The 22,029-nt window shown below is 36.4% G+C and overlaps 1 protein-coding gene across 1 annotated transcript; it reads left to right on the forward strand.

Annotated features, from left to right (window-relative positions):
• Positions 1-692: 692 nt before the first annotated feature.
• Positions 693-21,070, forward strand: opa (Zic family member odd paired). Its single transcript, XM_013311863.1, has 3 exons — positions 693-1,077; positions 4,578-5,421; positions 19,313-21,070. The coding sequence occupies exons 2-3, from the start codon at positions 4,719-4,721 to the stop codon at positions 19,963-19,965; spliced, it is 1,356 nt and encodes a 451-aa protein (XP_013167317.1). The 5' UTR covers positions 693-1,077; positions 4,578-4,718; the 3' UTR covers positions 19,966-21,070.
• Positions 21,071-22,029: the final 959 nt, after the last annotated feature.

The following is a 22,029-nucleotide window of genomic DNA, read 5'->3' on the forward strand; positions in this document are numbered from 1 at the left end:
TTAATTTTTGTCTAACTATATTAAAATTTTGTATAATTTTCTTTTTAATAATTAAGTCTCACAGTAGAATTAGTTATAACACACGAGGTGCCTTATTTGAGATAAAAAATTACCTAATGATTACAATATGAAAAGTAATATTATACTGCAAACAAAAATAAAACAATACTTATTGTATATAGCTGTATAGTAAAGAACAATGTTCTCAAAGTGGTAGCATCTTATACTAAGCGGGACATGAGGACGCAGCGTGACGCGTATTAAATTAAAAGTGACGACATGTGTTTTCCTTCCCACAGGAAAATACATTAGCCCGAACATTTCCCCGTCTTCATCTATCCTTTTCGAACTCACGTCTAAACAAGTAAGCGAGAGCGAGCGACGAGATCTGGCGCCCTCGAAAGCTAACAGAGAGCTTTCAACGTAAATCTGATAAAACGAACACATTACGGCACCAACACTAAGAAATTTTCTACTTAAGATCGTTAGTGTAATCTCGAAATTTTCTGTTTCATTTACACTTCGTCTTTTAACTTACGAGTGAGCGAGACGGTAGTACAGTGTCGGCTCGCTCCGTCGTTGGTATTATTGGACGAAAAAGTTCTCGCCGTCCCGCCCTTAGTGTGCGCGCAGGGCTGCGTTCGCGCCTTCGGAGCGGACCCGTTCACAAAATGTTCGTAAGAAGCAGCATGTCGGCTCGGGCTTGGGCGAGGGGCGGCGTCGCGGGAGCCCGCAGTCATGCTGAGAGCCTCAGCGGAGTCGGTGGATCCACGTCGCGAGGGCTTTCAATCTTACGAGACGACATCGTCGCGTGACAAAACGATCGGCGAACCGATGCCGAGGAAATCGCATCGCGTGAACCGTACCCGTAACAAAATTGATACGAGATTATAACGACGCGCCAAACCTGTGATAACTCGCCCAACAATAATCGAATATATTTTGGTACTTTTAGTAATAACGTAGAGTTTATAGGTTGAGTGAGTGCCTGCGTCATAGTGCCGATCGATAAAACTTGTAAATTGTAGTGTTGCCCCACGCTGTTGTAGGCTAACCTTGGATTTTCGTTATTATCAGGTAAGATTTTCACCCCCCTTGTTTACATATAAGAAATGTTTACATTGAGACATTCCAATCTCTATTTATTTATATTTTATCACATCTTATTATGACACGGTTATGTGATTTTAGTGTATTTTCTTGTAAACTGGACAATTAACTGTTTACATTTACCATTGAAAGATATTATTGATAATTTAAAGTAGTTCAAGACCTATATGAATAACGTAGTCTGGGGCTTCATATCGCATATCTTTTCATTTATACCTAAATATTTTGATTGGAAGCACGTCATAAAACTGCATAAAATTTACTATAATCAATGAAGTTTATAATAAATATTAATTTAAAAAAAACTTATAAAATATCTATCCGAAGAATTTGTAATAGACACCGCATGGTATTCGTCTTCAGCAACTATTTAGAAATTTATAGAATAAGATAGAAGGAGTAGAACAGCTTAATTTTGATAAGGTTAGTACACTTATTAATCTAGCAGTTTCCCGCGACTTCGATTATCGAAATAAAATCTAGTTATAAATATAGTCTATGTCACCCGGGTATAGTGTAGCTTCTCAATAGTGAAAGAACTTTTCAGGTCAGTAGTTTCTGAGCTTATTCAATGCAAACAAACAAACATTTTAATCTTTTCTCTTATCTAATCCTATAACATTAACATAGATAATAAATAAAAGTTTTGTCTTTAATCAAATTATTCTTATTTTGTAAACAAATAAACCGCCTTGTTATATAAGTAAGGGTCGCCCGCGACTCTGTCCACGCGAGATTTAAAAAAACATAAGTAGCCTATGTGTTCTTCTAGGCTATTTTATATATGTATGCCAAATTATATCGAGATCCGTTCAGCTGGTCCAGAGACACCTTCTAACAAATATCTACTATCCGTCCATACATCTAAACATTCGCATTTATAATATTAGTAAGATCTTAAATACTTGTTATGTCCTATAGTACGAGTATTTTCCTAGTATTGATAAAACATGCAAATTTACATTAAAATTACTAATATTCACAAGAACGTATTTTTTCATAACAATTTCATAACAACGTACGGAAAATACGAGCCGACGGCATTAAGTACTTAGGTACACTAGCTACAAGCGTTTTCTGCCTTATATGAAAACTTAGTTACATTATGTAATGTAAATTTACTATAATATAAATGCGAATGTTTTGATGTATGGACGGATGGATGTTTGTTAGAAGGTATCGCGAGAATGACTGCATAGTTGACGCTAAAATTTGACATATATGTAGAGCATAGTCTGGAAGAACATATAGGCTACTAATTAAGTTTTTTTATTTCCTCGCGGATGAAGTCGCAGGGACAGCCAGGAATTAATAAAACTTTTATATGTTTATTGGCCTTATACAATTAATAAATTTACAAATTCCTAATTTGAATCTTTGAAAATGAAGTTACTTCTAGTAATAAAAAAACAGGAAAGAAATAATAAAACGCACTCACAATAAGTTATTTTATAATGAATTAAAAGCGAAAAGTATTGTGATTTTTAGACAATAAGCATAAAAAAATCTTCTTTGACGTTAGAATTTCCTACCAAGATTTCATTTCATCTCATCAATTTCATCAAATTAGGAATGCGTGGACACACAAACATTTTCTCTATTTACATATGTATAGAATTTATAAAAAAAATATATTGGATAATTACCGTAAATAACCTTGTTAAATGAAATCTTCTAAGAAATTGTAATATCGTTCAACAATAAAGATATTACAAAAATCTTTCTTTTTTACTCAATTACTACTTTTTACAAATTTTCTTAAATTAAATCAAAATTTATTTTTGTTTTAAATTTCAAAATTTAATTTTGTTCTTTACATTTATTTTTTGTTCCGAAAAATCCTAATATTAGAAGAAAAACTTGATGGCTTTCAATTATAAAATAAATGCGCAAAATTAATATTATTAAAACTTTACATGGGCTTTATAATAAATATTTATGTTTATCTTTTCAATTAGTAGTATGCCTAAGAATAAAAGTTATGTTTAAATAAGAAACTAAAGCAGACTATTTTGTAGCAAAATTGTTTTCATCTTAGGCTTTCTAATTAATGAACAAAAGAAATACAACTTTTCTAATCTACTTATACATTTATCTGCGGGTTTGTTTTTTATCGGCATCTGTGATTTTATGTAGCGAAAAATCCCTTAAACAGATTGGCTTAAAGGAGTATTTCGCGTCTCAATAGCACGCCTAATGTGATTAAAACTAATTCCTTGAAACTATGGAAATCGGTCCCGTAGCAGCTGCAAAAATCGCGGCAAACTAAGATTTGCTGCTCAAAAATGCTAAACGAATGTTATTAAGCATGGATTTAAGGGGCAGAATCCTTTGCCGTTGTTTTTTTTTAATATTGTATAGCTTGACGTCCGTCTGTGGAGATCTGTCAACCCGTTGCTTTGTGATGAAGCGGCCACACGGCGGGGAGTCCACAGATAACGAAAAGATTAGATGTATATCTAAAGAATGACATTGTTTAACGGGCCCAGGTAACTCTGGCCTTCCATACGGGCTCCGTTCTGCCATGAAGTGCCACAAACAACTCACAAACAACATTATTTGTGAATAATGCGATTAACTGCTTACACCTACGTAAGTAGAAACAGCTTGATTGACATATTGAGAACAGAATTGGCTAATCTTAAACTTTTGTGTCCAGCAAAATGTTTGAGAATCAGTGTCTACTAACATTTATTGCAAAGGGTTTACTTTTTAATTACATTTGTTTTAATTTTTTTTTTGTTTAAATATTAAGAAAGTTTGGTACCAAATCACAAGAGATGTTTTTATATTTAGGGAAATTATCAACAAGCGGCTTCAAGATACATATTCATTGACCTTTTAATTAAGAATTCAGAAAAATTCCTTATGCGTTCTGGTTTAATGAAAAATTTAAAATAAATGATATTAAAATACATTATAAATCCACGATTTAATTACTATTTTATAATATCATCATGTGCCCACGTGGTGCGTGAAACCAAATGCCGTGACATATTTTATACTTAAAATATTAAAACATAAAAAAGGACTTGTAGATGTAATATAGAGGCTGTCGCTCGCCTGCACGGTACAACAGGTTTTATCATTCATAAAACTATTTTAATAAACTACGGCTGCTAAACCTCCGTAATAAAAGAGATTGGACGCTGTCTAACAAATAAACGAAAATTAAATATACACGAATACAATTGGAATTTTTGTCTCAGACATATAAAAGTGTCCTATAAATTTATCCAGTTTAAATTTAATGTCCAAAAGTGCCTGCCTCACAATTTTTTTTTGTTATAAATAAATGTTCGATGCCAGCTATGGGTGCGCGTTATTATATTGAGAAATGGCTTTGAATTTGTTTCGGATGGTTAATATAATTTTGGGTTAGGTCTGCTTGTGTGTTTTACGAATGAGCAGGTAACCGTGCTAATTGTTTTAATGTTTTTGTTCATTTAAGTCTTTATCATTAACAGGGCGCCGTCACAATCGAAACGAAGAAAAATGGTAGCAAACCCTATCAGTCACGTTCACACTTAGACGTGTGGAGCCCCCGACATCTACACTATTGAGGATTTTGCAAGAAGGCTTATCAGCGGGGAAGACCCGCCGCGTGGATGGTGGCGGGCGAATGGGGCTATGCGCCGGTGCCGGCCACCCCCGCCATGAATGCGTTCCTGGAGACCAACCATGCGCACCTCGCCTCCTATGGCCTGAAGATGTCGCCGCAGCCGGCGTGCGGCGTGGGTGCACAACACCGCACCGCCGCTCCGCATCCTCCGCCGCATCACCCGCCGCACTATCAGCCATACCCGCTGCACTCATATCAGCCTGGCTATCTGCGCGACTACGGCGGCTGCGGGGAGCTATTTCCGCAGCAACCGCTCGAGCAGAGCTGGGAGTGGCGCGGCGACGTGCACTACCAGGGAGGGCCACCGCCGCTGGTGCCGCATGCGCACGCGCACGCGCCGCACGCCTTCTTGCGCTACGTGCGCGCTCCCCCTCGGCGCGACATGCGCTGCCAATGGCTCGACCCGGAACAGCCGCCGCCTCGCAAAATGTGCAACAAACTGTTCTCCAGCATGCACGAGATCGTGACCCACCTAACTGTCGAACACGTCGGAGGGCCAGAGTGCACGACGCACGCCTGTTTCTGGCAGGGTTGTGCACGGAATGGAAGACCGTTCAAAGCGAAGTACAAGCTCGTCAATCACATCCGAGTGCACACGGGAGAGAAGCCGTTCCCCTGCCCTTTCCCCGGTTGCGGGAAAGTGTTCGCGAGGTCGGAGAATCTCAAGATACACAAGAGGACTCATACCGGTAAGTGAAAATCCATCGTAATATAAGCTTTCTGCCCTTTTCTTAGTTAATGGTCATAATCCATAACGGTTTATTTTTATGGCCACTAATAATTCTACTATACAGGTTATTAATTGTTATAGCTTTACTATAATATCTTTAGCCTACCCTTGATTATTGAATTTGAACAAAATTAAACGCTAAATAATATTATAAGGTCAAAAGACCGTGTCGTTGCCTGTCGGTGTCAATTTGCCGAAATGTTTTGATCGTCATTAATCTATAACGAGACGCCCCGTGGCCGAGCTGCCGTGTCACCGGTAGCCGGTAGCTTTGCATCCATGTGACACGATCACACCAACCACACTATCGCTCTAACACGATACCATCAAATGACAACCACAACACGCGGTCCTCTGATAATGATTACATCGTCAACTTGTGAAGTCCGTTTCTCGGTACGATCATCTCTGAACAAAAACACTTATACTTAGAAACACCATTTTTCAATTTATTACTAGTCGAAAGATTCATCGGTATTGTGTAGAGTTAAATAAAAAAGACGTCATAAATTAAAATGTCCGGGTTCGCTGTCTCGCCTCGGGCGCACCCTCTCGCTCGCTCGCGACATTTTCGTAAAGTACTTAACTTTAAATGTCGTTTTTCGAATAAACGGTCTAAGAATTTGTATAGTCCGGCGTCGTGGAGTGTGGCCATCTGGTTTTATTATGTACATTTTTTGAGTGGTGTTGTCTAGCGTTGCGTCCCAACGTTTGTCCTGTCCGTTATTATCTCATACGGGCTCGTGAATAGCTCCGCTGTTTTTGTGGCGAACTTTGAAGAATTGTTTTATGGATGACTATAAATTAACTTCGATGTGTCTCCGGTACAAAAGCGACTTGGAAGTCGAATTCTATTATTCTTTAATGAATCGAGCATAATGCCTTCGTAATATTTTTTGAATCGATATTACGCAATTGTTAAACAATTTGAAACAAATCGTACAATGTTAGGACAACGTATCTTGAGCTGTTAAACATATTAAGTGTTCATTCTATTAGGCTAGATTTATAGACATTCTTAAAATATGTTTATTATATTGCGCATCCCGAATAAAAACTTCAAAGGCTAATTAAGGATAAAACCAGTCATCAAAATAATTTTCATTCCATTAAAAAACTCTTAATCCGATTTTCTTAAATGTAAAGTCATGGCATTTTTTTAGTACATAATACTCAATCGATACAATACTTGTAGTTTATGAGATCGTCCCTTTTATTCAAATAATTGTTATTGTATTCAAGGAATTATAATTTTATTATTTCCGATTTATATTTTTATCTGACAAAGATCTGGTTATGAATGCTCGGAGGTAACTGATACTTTTATAAACTTGTTCGAAGACACATGATATAGCGAGTTCAAAACTCGGTAGCTCAATTTATTTGCCATCGTTTTACGTTACGTATCAATTTGATGATAAAATAACTTTATGAATGCTCATCTTGTATACTATAACGTAACACAGTATAGTGATGACACGTCATGCGGTAAACTGCATTTAATTATTATAAGCTAGCTGTCGCCCGCGATTCCCTTCGCGCGGAATTAAAGAAAAAACTTAATTAGTAGCCTATATGTTCTTCCAGACTATGTTATACGTCTATGCCAAATATCAGCAGGATACGTTCAGCGGTTCTGAAGATATCTTCAAATGAACATCCATCCATCCAAACATTCGCATTTATAATATTAGTAAGTCTCTCTATAACAATATTTATTGCTTTGTTGCTTATGCTAATATTTATATGTTTTACTTTAAGATATATATAATATTATGTGCATTGTTTATGCAAGTAAAAGTGACAGAAAAAAGTTAGATGCAATGAGAAAATAATGTTACAAAAAATGAACTGAATGAGCCTAAATTAAGTTTATATGTCAATCATAATATGTTTAGTGAATTCTTTGATTTATATTTCCTGGAATAATTGATATTCGATATATTTCAAAACCGGACACTATGTGGAATATTTATAATGTTGTCAAATAGTTTGTAAAGTTTAAGATTAAGACAATCCCGAAGGCGCCCGCCGGCGCAGTCCGCCCACTGACTCACGATCACCTTGTTCTCACTAACGTACATTTATTAAATAAATGTATGTTTTTATCAAATTATAACACTTTAAAAAATACTTGCTAGTTTATTTGTGCGAATTTGTCTATATAAATATACATTCGTAGCGAAATTTTTAAATTCTAGATTAAAACGACTCTATCTGTTAAAAATTATAAGTATGTAAAACGCCCAGTGACTTTCAATGCGTTTTTAAGCTAACTTAAATAAATTGCAATTATTGTAAATAAGAAATTAATTATTTTGAATTGCAACACTACGAACACATATGTATCGTTAAAAACAAAACAAAAGTAAATAATATCCTTTGAATCGGTCAAAAATGGAAACAATCCGTAGCCTAAATAAAAAGCGTACTATGTATTCAATCTACTATGGTATGAGGTCACACAGTTTTTACCAGCTACAATAAAAAGTAACCATCCCTCTGTCTTTGTCAGATACAGCTCTGCACGACTGGTTGGGGTGAGGGGCCTTACAATGGCGTAATGATGATATGATTTGAACTCGAAGACGACCCCCGATCAGATGCACTGCTTGGCTAATACGCCGTATAAAATGACGCTTTCAAAATATTTTGCAAACAATACGGAACCCTTGCCGCGGCCGCCCCTGCCCTGCGGTCGGCAATGGGTATTGTGAACGCGATGCCGTCGAGTGCACTCCTCGCCCGTTTATTGCCTCTAACTAAACAATACACTCAACTGCACATTATGTTCGCATCTCATTTGATACTTATAAACATTCATTACACTTTTTTATGACAACTAATAATCTAGTGTCTGGAACAAACACAATAATATTTATGAAAGTATCTGTTCTTGAAAAATCAACTTACTATACTAATATATTTTTAAATTATCTTTTTTTTATAACATAAGGTGACAAACGAGCGAGCGGCCACCTGAAATCGCTGATATAGCGAAGTGACCGTTGCCATTAGACATACGCAATTGCATATGCGTTGCCTACCTTTAATCGACGGAGTAGAGGATGCACAGAAAGAAAATATTTTGTCCCTTCAATGCATCCTCTCATTCGGAAAGTCCACTACCACTTCCCATCTTTTGAGAAAAAGGGTAGGAAGGGAAAGAGGACTAAATTAGGGCTCCGGGACGCACACTCATCAGACGAAACGCGGAATTGTTTCCACTTCACGCCTGTCTTCTGTGTGGTCGTGGTATCATCCTACATAATGGAAACAGAAGACTTTTTATACTACATAATAATCTTAGCAATATTATAAATGCTAAATTTTAGATTTATAGATGGCTGTTTGTTAGAAGAACGGCTCAACGGATTTGGATGAAATTTGGCATGGACGTAGAACATAGCCTGGAAAAACACATAGGCTATAAATTAAGTTTTTTTACTAATACTACGCAGACAGAGTCGTGAGAGACAGCTAGTAATTTAAGTAATTTAAAAATATAATAATTAATGATGGACAAGATCAATAATAAACTTTATGTATTATATGTATGTATATCAAGTTGTTGGCCACAACTTTCGCCAGTGTGGATTTAAAAAAAATAGTCTAATATTACTCCCCTATACATAAGCTAGTTGCAATGAAAAGTCCCGTGTTTTTTTTTACAGCCGTAGAGAAGATTACACGGAACAAACGCGTAAACTATCTTTTTGAAAGTAATCTTTTCGTTTGTATTCTATTTACTATTTGTTTAATTTAGTGTTTTTGTGTCCTTAAATATTTCAGCTAAAATATACATCTTATATATAAAATCGTCTCGTGTCACAATTTTCGTTCCCATACTCCTCCGAAACGACTTGACCGATTCTCATGAAATTTTGTGAGCATATTGAGTAGGTCTGAAAATCGGCTAAAATCTATTTTTTATTCCGCGCGGACGGAGTCGCGGGCGACAGCTAGTTTAATATAATATATATTTGAGGAGAAGCGACATTATGTTTCGGCCATTTTGCCACATATGATAATGTTGTTACCCCATTACGGAGGAGCGCATTTCAAAAGGTGTTTATGAGCGCCCAGTACCATCTGTCCCGGATTGGTGAATTGTATAAAAAACTTACTACAATAAAATGTGAATGTCCGTGTGTATTAAAATAAAATAGGGTCCATATTTATACTGAGTTTTATATGTTTTGATTTTGTGCATAAAGTAAAATTTTATAAATATACCCACTAATACCAAAATTGGAAATCGATGTCTAATAACATTTTAAATGTAATTTTTTATTTTGGTAGATGCATTTTTTTATTTCGTAATATCAAATTAAATTGTAACACAACTTTTGTTTTCAAATTAAATGAGATCCTATCGCTGAACGTTCGATACACTTTGCTGTAGTTAATGGAAAAAAATCATCGTATCCTAATAAAGTAATATTTTTATTAGTGACATTGAGGGCAATTATTGGGTGGGCGTGTCTGAGCCATCAGGCATCAGCTCTCGCAACCCTCCGCGCACACACACAAAACAAGCGCACCTATCAATTACATACGCACACATACACCCACGTCCAAGAAGACCCGCCACCCCTTGCACCGATGTTTATTGTCACCTACATAGATAATAAAAGCGTTTAAGCGCCTTATTTTTTTATCCCCTTTGTTCCTTGCCCCTCTATGGTTCTTACACAACAACCGTGTTGACAACACCCCATAGGCTGCATAACCTATCGTACAGACACCGTTCTCGATTCATATTTCGAATGACAAAGGGAATCAAAACGATTTTTTACGGACGCCCAGGTCTCGATTTAGTCCGCGTCGGTAAAAGCGCAACGGTACAAAAACCGACTTCGGCCATACCTTTAACAGGAATACGTGAAAATCTTTTATTTTTCAACAATTTCGCTAAATGTCAAAGCGATGGTGCGAACAGGGCTCCGGAGCGCGGGCAAAAACCTTCTCTCGCCATTAAAACGCTCGGGGAACGCGTTCGGCCGCGTGCGTTGCCCGCGCGCTGCTCCTAACACGACTCGATACTTTTTAATACGATACGAATCTTGAATCGATAATCGTTTTTAAGCAATTAGTTGATTACAATGCCATCGCTCATAAAAACATTACAGTCATAATTGTCATGACAAAATAGTCAAGATAGTATAAGATAGTACTTATATAAAAGTTCATTTCATTAATAAAACTCTTTATCAAGAATAAATCTAGTAAAAAATCTATTAATGCCATTCCTCCTTGTCTATATGTGGCTAAATCATGCCGCGGCTGATTTTTTGCGAGGTCGTACTGCGTTTATTTCTGCCACCCGCATCGAGCCCCTCACTAATGAATAATGAATTAAATAGTATACGGCAAGAAAATATTTCTACCGATACATTATCCATTATTTGTAGTTTTTTCACATCTATTACATACGGCCGTAAACCTAAATTGAATACTATTATTTTAATAACGGTGCTAAATCTTGTAATAAATATAACTCATTAGCTACCATCAATATATATCTAAACACACGTTTTTAAACCACTAAGTATGTACTTTTAAATCAAAGTATAATATTAAATTCAAATACAACTTTGTTATAAAAATCTTGATTTATTTATATTTTTAAATAACCTTAAAATCCTGAGTAAAATGACAACAAAATTGTTAACGTTGTGTGTCTATGTACAGGTAACACTTAAATTAACTTTATATGAGATACAAGTTCTGCCACGTGTTAAATTACGATACCAGGACAACATAAATTGTGAGCGATTCAACGTAACAATGGTTGAGCTTTGTACGGGATGAGCTAGCGCGACGCGGGCGCTAGGGGGCGCTGGCGCGGCCTACGCTCGCTACTCACTATCTTATTGCCATCATTCCTTTTGACACTTTACTGCCTTTGCTTTTGCATAAGGCTCTTCTATTTTATATTACCTAACGAGAATTTTCTTCTGTTTTTTTTTGTCCAACAAGTAAAAGTGTACTTTTTTCGTTTAATTATTTAAGATAAAACATCCTGAAATGTCATAAAACGCTGATATTTTGAAGATACACATATCTGTTTTGGACTCGTCTTTTTGACTTCACCTATGTGTCTTAGTATATCATTCTTAAAGCTAAAAATATAGCTCATGACGGCTATAAATTCTCTTTATTTAAAAAAAAAACTACTTTATATTTCCATTAAAACTCATCTATTTAAACGGTGTGGCATGCAATAGAATCCTCATTAAATTAAATGACCTATCAGACGTTTTCAATGCGTGAAGAAAAAGTATTTACTCTTTGATGTTAGCAACTGTGCGAAATTCTTTACTCTTGTAGGGATACTGCGGAGGTCTCGCTGAATCATTCATGTGTTTTTTCGTTAACACCTTGTCCCTGTCAATGTATGTACAAGAGACGTGACGAAAGCCGGCATTTCAGCGTTAGTTATAGACTTTAGAATGGCCAAGAAGTGGCCCTCATTGCCTTTTGATGCGGTTCTAAAAACAAAGTAAGGATTTATTTCGCTGCTGTACTGATTTAATAATATTAAGAACTTTTTTTCCAACTAAGATAAGACAAGAGAGATACGACCTACATTCATATAAAGGAAATTATAAATAGGACTAAACTGAGAACAACTATTAAAGATTTTGATGCCCAACATTTGATGCACTATTTTGCGTCATTGGATAACTAAGTGAGCCCATTCCTTTAAATTTGGTATGAAATATCTAAGCCAAGGCTTATGAAACCAATAATTAGGGACACTGAATGCGACAGCGTCCTACTAAAATAAGAATATTTCCTCGTAATAGCTATTTCCTGCAAAATAAATAGTTTCTAGAATCGATCACATTTCGAAATGCCAACACCGGTCCATTGTGTCAAAAGCATTTAAATAAAACATTCCGCACATTCAGTCGCGCCCGTCGCTCCGCGATGCCCGGAGTCATGATGCGATCTGAGGAACTGGAATTGGATGACAATCGAAATGTTAACATCACAATAAAAACTGTTTCCCGAATCAATGTTTTTGTTTTGTACATACTATTCAATGTTAGTGTTGTTTTCGAACATCATTAACTAACAGACAAGAAATCAAAGCGTTCCTAAGTTTTATTAAATTTCTATAGACATCACTCTGAGTACCCAGTTTAACGTTTTGTTTAAATAAATCGACCATAAACGATTCAATATAGAAAAAACGCGATCACTATGCTGACAAGAATTATCGGAATGTGGGCGCGTGAGTGTGTGTCTCAAAAATTAAATACGAAATAAAAACAAAAAAAGGCCCATTAATATTCGTTAGATATATTGGTTTGTCCAAAAATACGCCCGGAGGCTGAAACATGAGCCAGCGTGGGTGTTGAGTGGACACGGCCGGGTCGGACCAAATACATTTTCCCACCGATTTATTGGACAGCTCACAAACACCGCGAAATTATTATATTTATGGATTTTAAATGTTTATTTTTATATCTTAAGACCTATTCCTCATTAACAACTGTATCGAAATGAGATATTCTAACATCTTAAAGATTTAAAGTTATCAATTATTCGCTGTTTTTAATTTGCGTCTTATTATTATTAATACATTATTTTAATTATTTTAAGGCATGTGACTTATCCATACTTTACTAACACATAACTCAATGTATCGATAAGAATGTCTTCTCCTTAAACCCTAATACCGGGAAATATGATACTAACATCAACAATTAATAAACCCCGTCATTGAAGAAATGAATTACATTATCTGTATTTTCAAATCATGCAATAAGTTCAAGATTTTATTTTTAATATCTTACTCACAGAGAGGGAAGGGTTATCAATAATTTTATGATATATACGTAATGGCTTGAACACTGAGTTATCACATAAAGAACGTTGTTACCAGTTCTAACTTAACGCGACTTTTCTGATACTACAACTTCTGGACTTTGCTTGCCTTGATGTTATTAGATAGCAGTCACATACTATCAATAAAGTTGGAGTGTCTGTATGTAAAATCGAGAAAAAAACATAATTCGCGAATATGATGTATTTGCATTTTTTTTTAATTTTTTGTATGCCTGCAAAACCGCGTTTGGTCCGGGTAATTTCCAAAATTATTAAATCCATTTTCACGGAACTTTTATTGAATTATTTATTATTTAATTCCGCGCTGACAAAGTCGCGGGCAACCGTTAGTGCAAAATAATATTTGTGTCAAAACCTTTATGTTAGGCATCATCAAATATCTAGGATCAAGTTGACGAGTAATTATACGTGTGGCAGTCTCAAAACATGTTAAAAACAAAAATCTGGTACGTCCGACGTGTTGCGGGTTATTTTTTTTCCGTCTTGACCCGGCGATGATGCCGGTTAGGGCTGTCAAAACGCTTGACGTACGGACGTACAGATTGAAGACCGTACCCGCTCTCGTTTTGTACTTATTCACCAAAACTACACCTGCCTTGTGCTATATTATATTTATATACACGACAAAAAATCGACTGTCATGGCAATGAACTAATACAGTTTATATATTCTCACAGTAATATTTTTTTTAGTAAATTATTGAAATTCATAAGACATTATTTGCTGTATGTGACTATTATTTTGTATATTTTATCTACAACAAAGTATATTTATATCTTACATAGACTATTACATTACTGTATTTTCATCAAATCTCGCAAATTTAATTAAAATCACTTCCTAGTTACTGATTGAGGTGGAATTTTGTATACATGTAAATCGTGTGACAATGGCATATTATTATGAGATGGTGCTGATCTGATGATGGAGCTAGAAATGACCATAAGAACATCGCAATGAAACACAACAAAACATGGCATTTTGAGTTTAAACATTTTTCGAAGTATGGAAATTGACGTAAAACAACAATAAAATAATTTAAGTTACGGTCTAAGCGCACCGGAAAACCGTTAGTTAATATTTAACTACGTTAACCATTTCCCAGGTTATAAATTGGTTTAAAAATATTTGTAACATTATGTCGACGCGTTAGCATAATTTAGAAAAATACAATTATTATTAATTAGCATATCTTTATTAAACAACGTTGTTAATGACAGATAAATGGATTTTCATATCATTAGGGAAATAACAAACATTAATTACATGCATTTCTAAACAAAATTTGACATTCATTTTTTTCCGACAGAAAATATACGACACAATTCCCGCTTCCGACATAAAATTTTAGCTCAGACCTACCAAATAGAAAACATGATTTCCGGCGGCGCTTACTAAAATGGAGATGTCTCTTTTTCGCACTCTCAACAGATAGTTATCAGAGCAAGACGAATCGTGTTCTCAGTTTCCGCCAGTACAGCGACACTGGCACTTTAATTTACTCGTAAAACGGCTAGACAGCTAAATGCGATACTATTTCTTCCTATCTCATAAAGAAACGTAATAGCTCTTCGAAATGTTTTCCATTTCAGTTCCGGTTTTTTTTTATTTTAATACCAATAGCTATTTCGTAAATCTCATTTAAATGTATACACAGATATAATAAGTTTATTAACCTCCATAAATTGCATTCATAATAAACGAACCAGTTTACTGCAGAATTATGTTTAAAAACTTGTGCTTTTTACTAACGATTAAGTCGTAGAGTATATTTGGCTTCATATTGTAACTATGAATATATTTAAAAAAAACAGATTTTTTCATGGTAAACACCGTTTCGCAAGTTTTCAAACGACAATGGGTCCATTGGTATTAATGAAATATGCCTCAGGTGAACTACGTAGGTTCCAAGTTTCTGTGTAGGTCAAGTTTTAGTGAATTTCTATATAAGCTTTTAAGCTTCTAACAATTTAATCCGATAGTGACGATACATATCTTCGAGAGGAGTGAAAAGGCTACTGTGTGCAAACGAACTTTATAAACAATCGTAATTTATTTAATCAAAAACATTGTCCACATTTTCTTTCTCTCGCCCAACGTTTTCATTCTGAATATTATTCACGGGCGAGATATGACTGTGCAGTTTGTGGCCAGTGTTGTTGCTACATTTACTATTATATTTTTATTGGGATGCTTTTGTATGAGTTGGCAGATATTTATCGGGTATCGGAACATTATTCGGTCCGCTCATAATCGTCCGCATAAAGCACCTTGTCACACGGTCGTTGGGCGCCGAATGCGCCGCCCCGCGCCCGACCCCGCGCACTATTCTTTTTGTGCTCTCCGAACCGAGGGCCCGTATTCTTTGAGATGTGGAAAAAATGAAGATATTAATATATCTTTCTAATTCGAAATACGTTTCGAATAAAGGGAACATCGTAAATCATTAAACACTCGGTACAAAATACCTTTTTAAATACTTATACAAATGGAAATAAGATTTCGAGGAAGTGTCAAACATATGCTTGCCATAATGCATCGTTATAACTTATCGATAACTTTTGCTAGTAAACAAATAAATTCATCAAACAAGATTAATTTATTGTTAAGACAAAGATTTTCTCCTTATTGACTGACAATTAAAAATACACTAATCAATCGATTTATTTGTACGCGTCTTAACAATAAGCGCGAGTTTAAAAACGATGTAACCTTTTTAAATTATTAAAAGAATCGATCGAGTCGTGTTCGTGCCGCGCATTATAGACACAATCAATTTTAGTTGTTAATAATTTAGTATAGAGATTAGTTTAGTGGGTCGTGTGTCGGCTGTGGGCTGTCGGCGTGTCGGGCGGTCGTGTTGGCCGAGTGGCCGATCGCGCCGGTGATCGGCCAGTCATCGGCCGCTCATTAACCGCCTGTCTGTCCGGGATTGAATTAACTCCGACGCGCTCTATTCCGCGCCGGCTATTAAGCGATTAAAACAATGCAATAACATTTATGTTAGTCAATAACCATTCTCGGGTCAATATTGTACAATGAAATTTCTCTTGTAGTACTGATGAAAGACAAGTAAAATTTAATGTCTTACTGGTCAACAATTATTAAAAGATGTCGTAACAAAATGCATGATAAGTAGAAACATAAATTTATCTCGTTCTTCGATTAAAGTAACTTATTTTAATCTTTATAACGCAATATTTTCGTTATGCTCTAATACTACCTACTTTTCCCATTGAAAAATTTCCTTGTTTTACTTTAAGAAAAGTCATGCGATTTCTAATATCCATTATAACAAGTCTAAAGAGAATTCATCTCCGGACGAACTACATTAACAAACAAATTTACATATCACAATTTTCTTTTAAACCTGACACCAGAAGAAGCGATGTTTTTTCACCAAACTCACCTAATGCCATTTACACAATCCGGGTGCAAAGGCTGCGGTGTGTCGGGTTACGAATCGTCCTGAACGCGCCGTTTCTAAAAACTATGTTTTCACAACAGAACGCACTTAAACAGTCATCAGTAATTCAACACCCGAAGCAATTTGGAAGTGGCAGTAAGCTTTGCCAAACAAAACACTGTCATACAATGTTACTAATAGCAAACTGTACCAAAGATATAAAAAAATAAGCTTGATATCGTCACTAAAATTTACATTCAATTACATCCACACTTAATATTATTATCAACGATTTCACTTCAAGAGAGCTTGAGATTTTTGAGCTGAAAAAGCTCACAATAAAATTCTGGGCAGACTTGTTCGAAGAAGAATACTCATATTAAAAGGTTTAATTGTTAAATATGCAGGTTCTTTTTTTAAAAAATAAATATTAAAATGAGTTATTGGGGCAAAAAGCTTTGGTATGTCTGTTTCTTTTGGATACATTACTGAGGACATATATCATTTTATAAAGCCGTATACGCACTAGCAACGTGCCATATCGATTATAACGTTACAAAAAAGTGTCTCCCGCGGGTGATACAGGCGTTTAAGATAAACATCTGACCCCAGCGAGTCCGCCGGACCCGCGAGTCCCGGGCCCGTCCGACGCCGGCTCGCAACGAATTCACGATAAGAACATTCCCCGCAACTGTTTTTCCTTACTTATTGCATCGTCAAATATTTTTACTAATGTATTGAGCGTTATGCATGTATTTGAATTTTACTTTAGTGAGGTACTTTTTTAAATGTAACCCATTTGAAATTATTACTTTTCGAGACAAATCTCTGTTGGGGCAGCAATCTAAACAGTATTTGTTTTGTCTACTATTTTTTCTGCTATTGTAAAACTTTAAAGTACGTTACATAAGTTACTAAATTAATAGCCCGTAATAAAATCCAAGTTTTACCCACACACTGCTTATTCGCAACTTTATGTTTAACAAAAAACTAATTTTATAAACTAATATTACCACGAAACCACATCAAAAAAGTAAAACAATACAATATTAGTTCTGAAATCGTTTCACAGTGACAAATGCTTGGCGGGCACGTGCGACAAGCGACAGGCCATCGCCATTCTAATAGCATTTGTCTCCGGGCCTTTTTTGTGACCCAGCAGAGATGAACAGACCGATTAGTAATTAGACGGGCGACACATGTTTTTGACTCCTTTATCTTGTCTTAACCTCATTAGGGTTCCGGACCGAGACGTTTTTATAGTCGCGCACAAAATAAAATCACCGGCCGATCGTTTCGGTAATTATTTTACCTTTATAAACCCACAATTTGGTAGATAATGTCTACGTACGTGGGAGCAGGTACTTCTCCGCATATTTGCACATCGAACTTCGATTACAATACATTGTACTCGCAAATATTTAGTGGCGAATGTCATAATGCAAGAAAGGAAGTATCACAATTCAGAATAAGCCGTAGAATGTGCGATGCGTTCATTCATCGTTCGACAAAGTAACAAAAATCCGCGGTAAGGAAACTCCTAAAGAGCCCTATTATTGCCGCGTTAACGGACACTTGAGATTAGCATCTGTGCCTCCTCAACGCGATCTTCGAGCACCAAACACAATGAGGGGGATTACAACCGAAGAGGTTTATTTGTAAACATGACAAAGAAAAGTGTTTTGTTGTGTACCCGACCTCGCCGCGCCGCCGGAACGCCTGCTTACTTGTAATATATTTTATTCAATGTTATTCATATAGAGTACGATTCGGTGAGCTCGTGATGATTATACGCACAATGCGTGAGAAGCTGTCTCGAACAGAATAAAGCAATATCGAAATATACACAACAATATTATGAAATAATAATAATCGTTAAGTTGTATCATATTATATAATTGATTCATTAAGTATGTCTACGTGAATCGCGGCGCCTTTAAAATGCTTGTTACATTCTTCAAGATAGCGAAATTCATTTTGACTTTACTAACGTTCTCATTATCTTGTAATTTATTAGCAAAAAAAGCGTGAAGGTATACAAAATAATTTCTGATATGGTTATTCTTTATTCCGCTATATTTACAATAGATGAGACCTTGACACATTTTCTAATACAAAAGTAATTCAAACACAAACTGTTTGGCCAAATACTATCCTGTTAATTGTTTATCATCATAATGCTTTAGTGATGTTAAATTTGTATCAAAACGTCAAAACTCAATCTGGTGACGAGCGTAAACATTCCCTTGGCGTCGGTGTTAAGGCACAATATACACTACTTGTTTCTACCAAAGCTGGGCTTTGTTGCAACGATGTGACAAAGTCGTCTTATAAAGATGATTTATGAGCTTGTTAAGTAACCCATGCAATTGTTGAGAATATTTATTTATGCTCGTAAACTATAAACAACGGGCAAATCTGATTATTTATTGTGTGATTGGACATCTGCATTCGGAGCTCTCGACTATTTTTGATTACATGAAGGAAACGAATTATCGAGCTATTGGTTACAAGTTCAGGTAACCAAAGTTAGTAATGTTTATTACCACATATACACGATTTAACATAATATCTATTTTTGCAGGCGAGAAGCCGTTCAAATGTGAGTATGCGGGCTGCGACCGGCGCTTCGCCAACTCGTCGGACAGAAAGAAACACTCACACGTTCACACGTCCGACAAGCCGTACAACTGCCGCGTGCACGGTTGTGACAAGTCCTACACGCACCCCTCCAGCTTGCGCAAGCACATGAAGGTGCACGGCGCCGCCGGAGACGCCTCTCCGCGCTATGACAGCGATGCCGACGACTCATCGTCCGCCGCCAGCGTTAGTGTCACTGCCGGCGCCGCAAGCCCGCCCGCGCCAGCGCTCCCTGCCCCGCCTGCGCCTGCGCCCGCGCCTGTACCGCCGCAACCGCACGCGCCGCACCACGGGCACCATCACGCCTCCATTACAGACAAGTTGGAAAGCCTCAACGACAAGTACCTCAGCCCCCATGACCACAAACCATACGATCGGCCGCCGGCGCCACCGCACCACGCACAACCGCCGCACCTCACGAACATTGGCGGCAACGGCATGATGGACAACAAGATTGGCTTCGGAGGGCACTGGTCGCAGTTCCAGCAGCCGACGGCCGCGGTGCCGCATGGCGTGCCCGAGTGGTGGTGTCCCTCGCAGGAGCCCTACCACCATCATCACTTGATGCACCACTCGGGCGCCGCCGCCGCATACTGACCACATCGCGCTTAGGGAACTCTTCATTCGACGAATAATACTATAGTAAAATTTAAATCTAAGTTCAGATAAAACGAAGGAAGAAAACAATGAAACGTGGAATGAAAAGTTTACTTAAGCGCCAAAACGCCTTCGCATTACGCTTATTAAAATCATAAAATTAACGTATATAGTCAGAAGTTATTTTTTAATATTTGTATGTAATATATGCCAGCCGTCCGTCGGAGCAGATCTCTGCACATAGTAAGTGAAGAGTTAATTCGGTAAGCGAGAACATTGTTGCGGACAACAATAGAATTATGATGACACGTTTCTGTGCGTACAAGTTAAAACAACAGAGTTGTTAACAAAGAGCGCTAGTTGAAAGCTTTACGGCATGTTGTATATTTCCCTTAAACACAGTGTACGCGTTTGCTATGCGGGAAGTGTCTTATTATGTTGGAGGAGGCGAGGCATGTGCCCGCACAAGCATTGTCCGTCGGCTAATGTCATTTCTAAGCAACTCGATATGCACCGAGGATTTCGTCAACCGTATTGTTGACAGTGATTTATTGCAGCCTTTCGTAATTTATAAGTCTTTTATGATGTACAAAACCGTTTCCTTGTCAAATTATTCTATAAACATGTACCACGGTCTCTAAAGACACTTTTCAATTGTCTATGTACTTATTATATTCTTCATTTGTTTTTCAATTCGAATGTATTGTAACTAAATAAGGTCACATTATGACCAGTATGGCCAAAGCACCAAGTCCAATAAAATACGATAGATAGGTTGTATAATTGTAAATTTATAAGTTCGAGGTATTTAGATAGTTAACTTGTAAAAATATAATAAGCAAATGCCCAGTGATAATAGTTGTAAGGGATTGATTTAATGAAATAACTATCTGTGTCGTCTTTGATATTATTATGTATTATCGATTTCTGTATAACTATTATATATTAAAAAGTAACAAATATTTTTTCACGGATCGGCTGTATAGATAGATATGAAAGTTTGTAAATGCTAACTATATTTTAAAAATGACTGAAAGAAAAGAATGTATTTTAAGTTTAAATTTAGAATTTGTTGATTGTCTTTTTCTAAAGCCATGTAAATAGCAAAGGAATTAAATAAAGAAAACATATTTCGAATTGAGTTACTTGTGCCTGATTTTATTTATATAACCAAAGAACAAGTTCAGTTTCACCAAAGAGTAAGTTTATAATATAAAAAAATACTCATACCTAAATAAGCACCGATCACAAACGCCTTAGCCTAAGATTAATTTTATTAAAGTGATATCAAAATGTATAAAGTACAATAAAACGAAAGTTCATCTAAAAATAGATGAACAATAAAACTAATAAAATAATTAGGAAAGCACAAATATTAATATTGCACGATATCTAAAGTAGTTTAAACTTTAACTCAATTATAATTCATAGAATTGTATAATATAATCAATAATTTACAAATGATAAATAACACCAATAGCATCGTGCCGGTTGAGTTGCGGAGTATCCCGGCCGCTGAGATCGATCACTCGCGCCACCAAATCTAAAATGGAAATCCAATTCTCGCGATCATTTTGATCGGAATCCGATCGAAAAACCAAAGTCCGTGACGGTGCCCACAATAAAACACAACAACAAAACGAAGAACAATCATATCCCGAAAGAGAATTGAATTTATCATTGAGAAGAAACGAGAGAAAGAAATGATAAATGATGTTCAGGGGTACTGGTTGTCGCGGGTGCGAGAGAGACGGCCTGCGTCTTCGATCTGACTTTACTGTCCGTGGGGATGATTTATCGTTTCTCAACAGGGATTGGCCGATCCAGTACTTAAAAGATTTATAGATCTTTATGGTGCATGCGCGGTAGGAGCGTTTTCTTATTATAAATCTCACTCCTGCACATGCACTTGCAATTGCCTCTTTAAATGTTCTTCGGTAAAAAATACATGTTAACATATCACGAGGGTATGAAATAAGCTCAGTCCAGGCCGCATAGAACAAAGTATAATTGGCCAAATGAGTTAATCACTTTACGTTCATGTTCCCAAGTCCACTTCATATC

This window comes from Papilio xuthus, unplaced genomic scaffold (genome assembly GCF_000836235.2).
Source record: "Papilio xuthus unplaced genomic scaffold, Pxut_1.1 DF827680.1, whole genome shotgun sequence".
Lineage (NCBI taxonomy): Eukaryota > Metazoa > Arthropoda > Insecta > Lepidoptera > Papilionidae > Papilio > Papilio xuthus.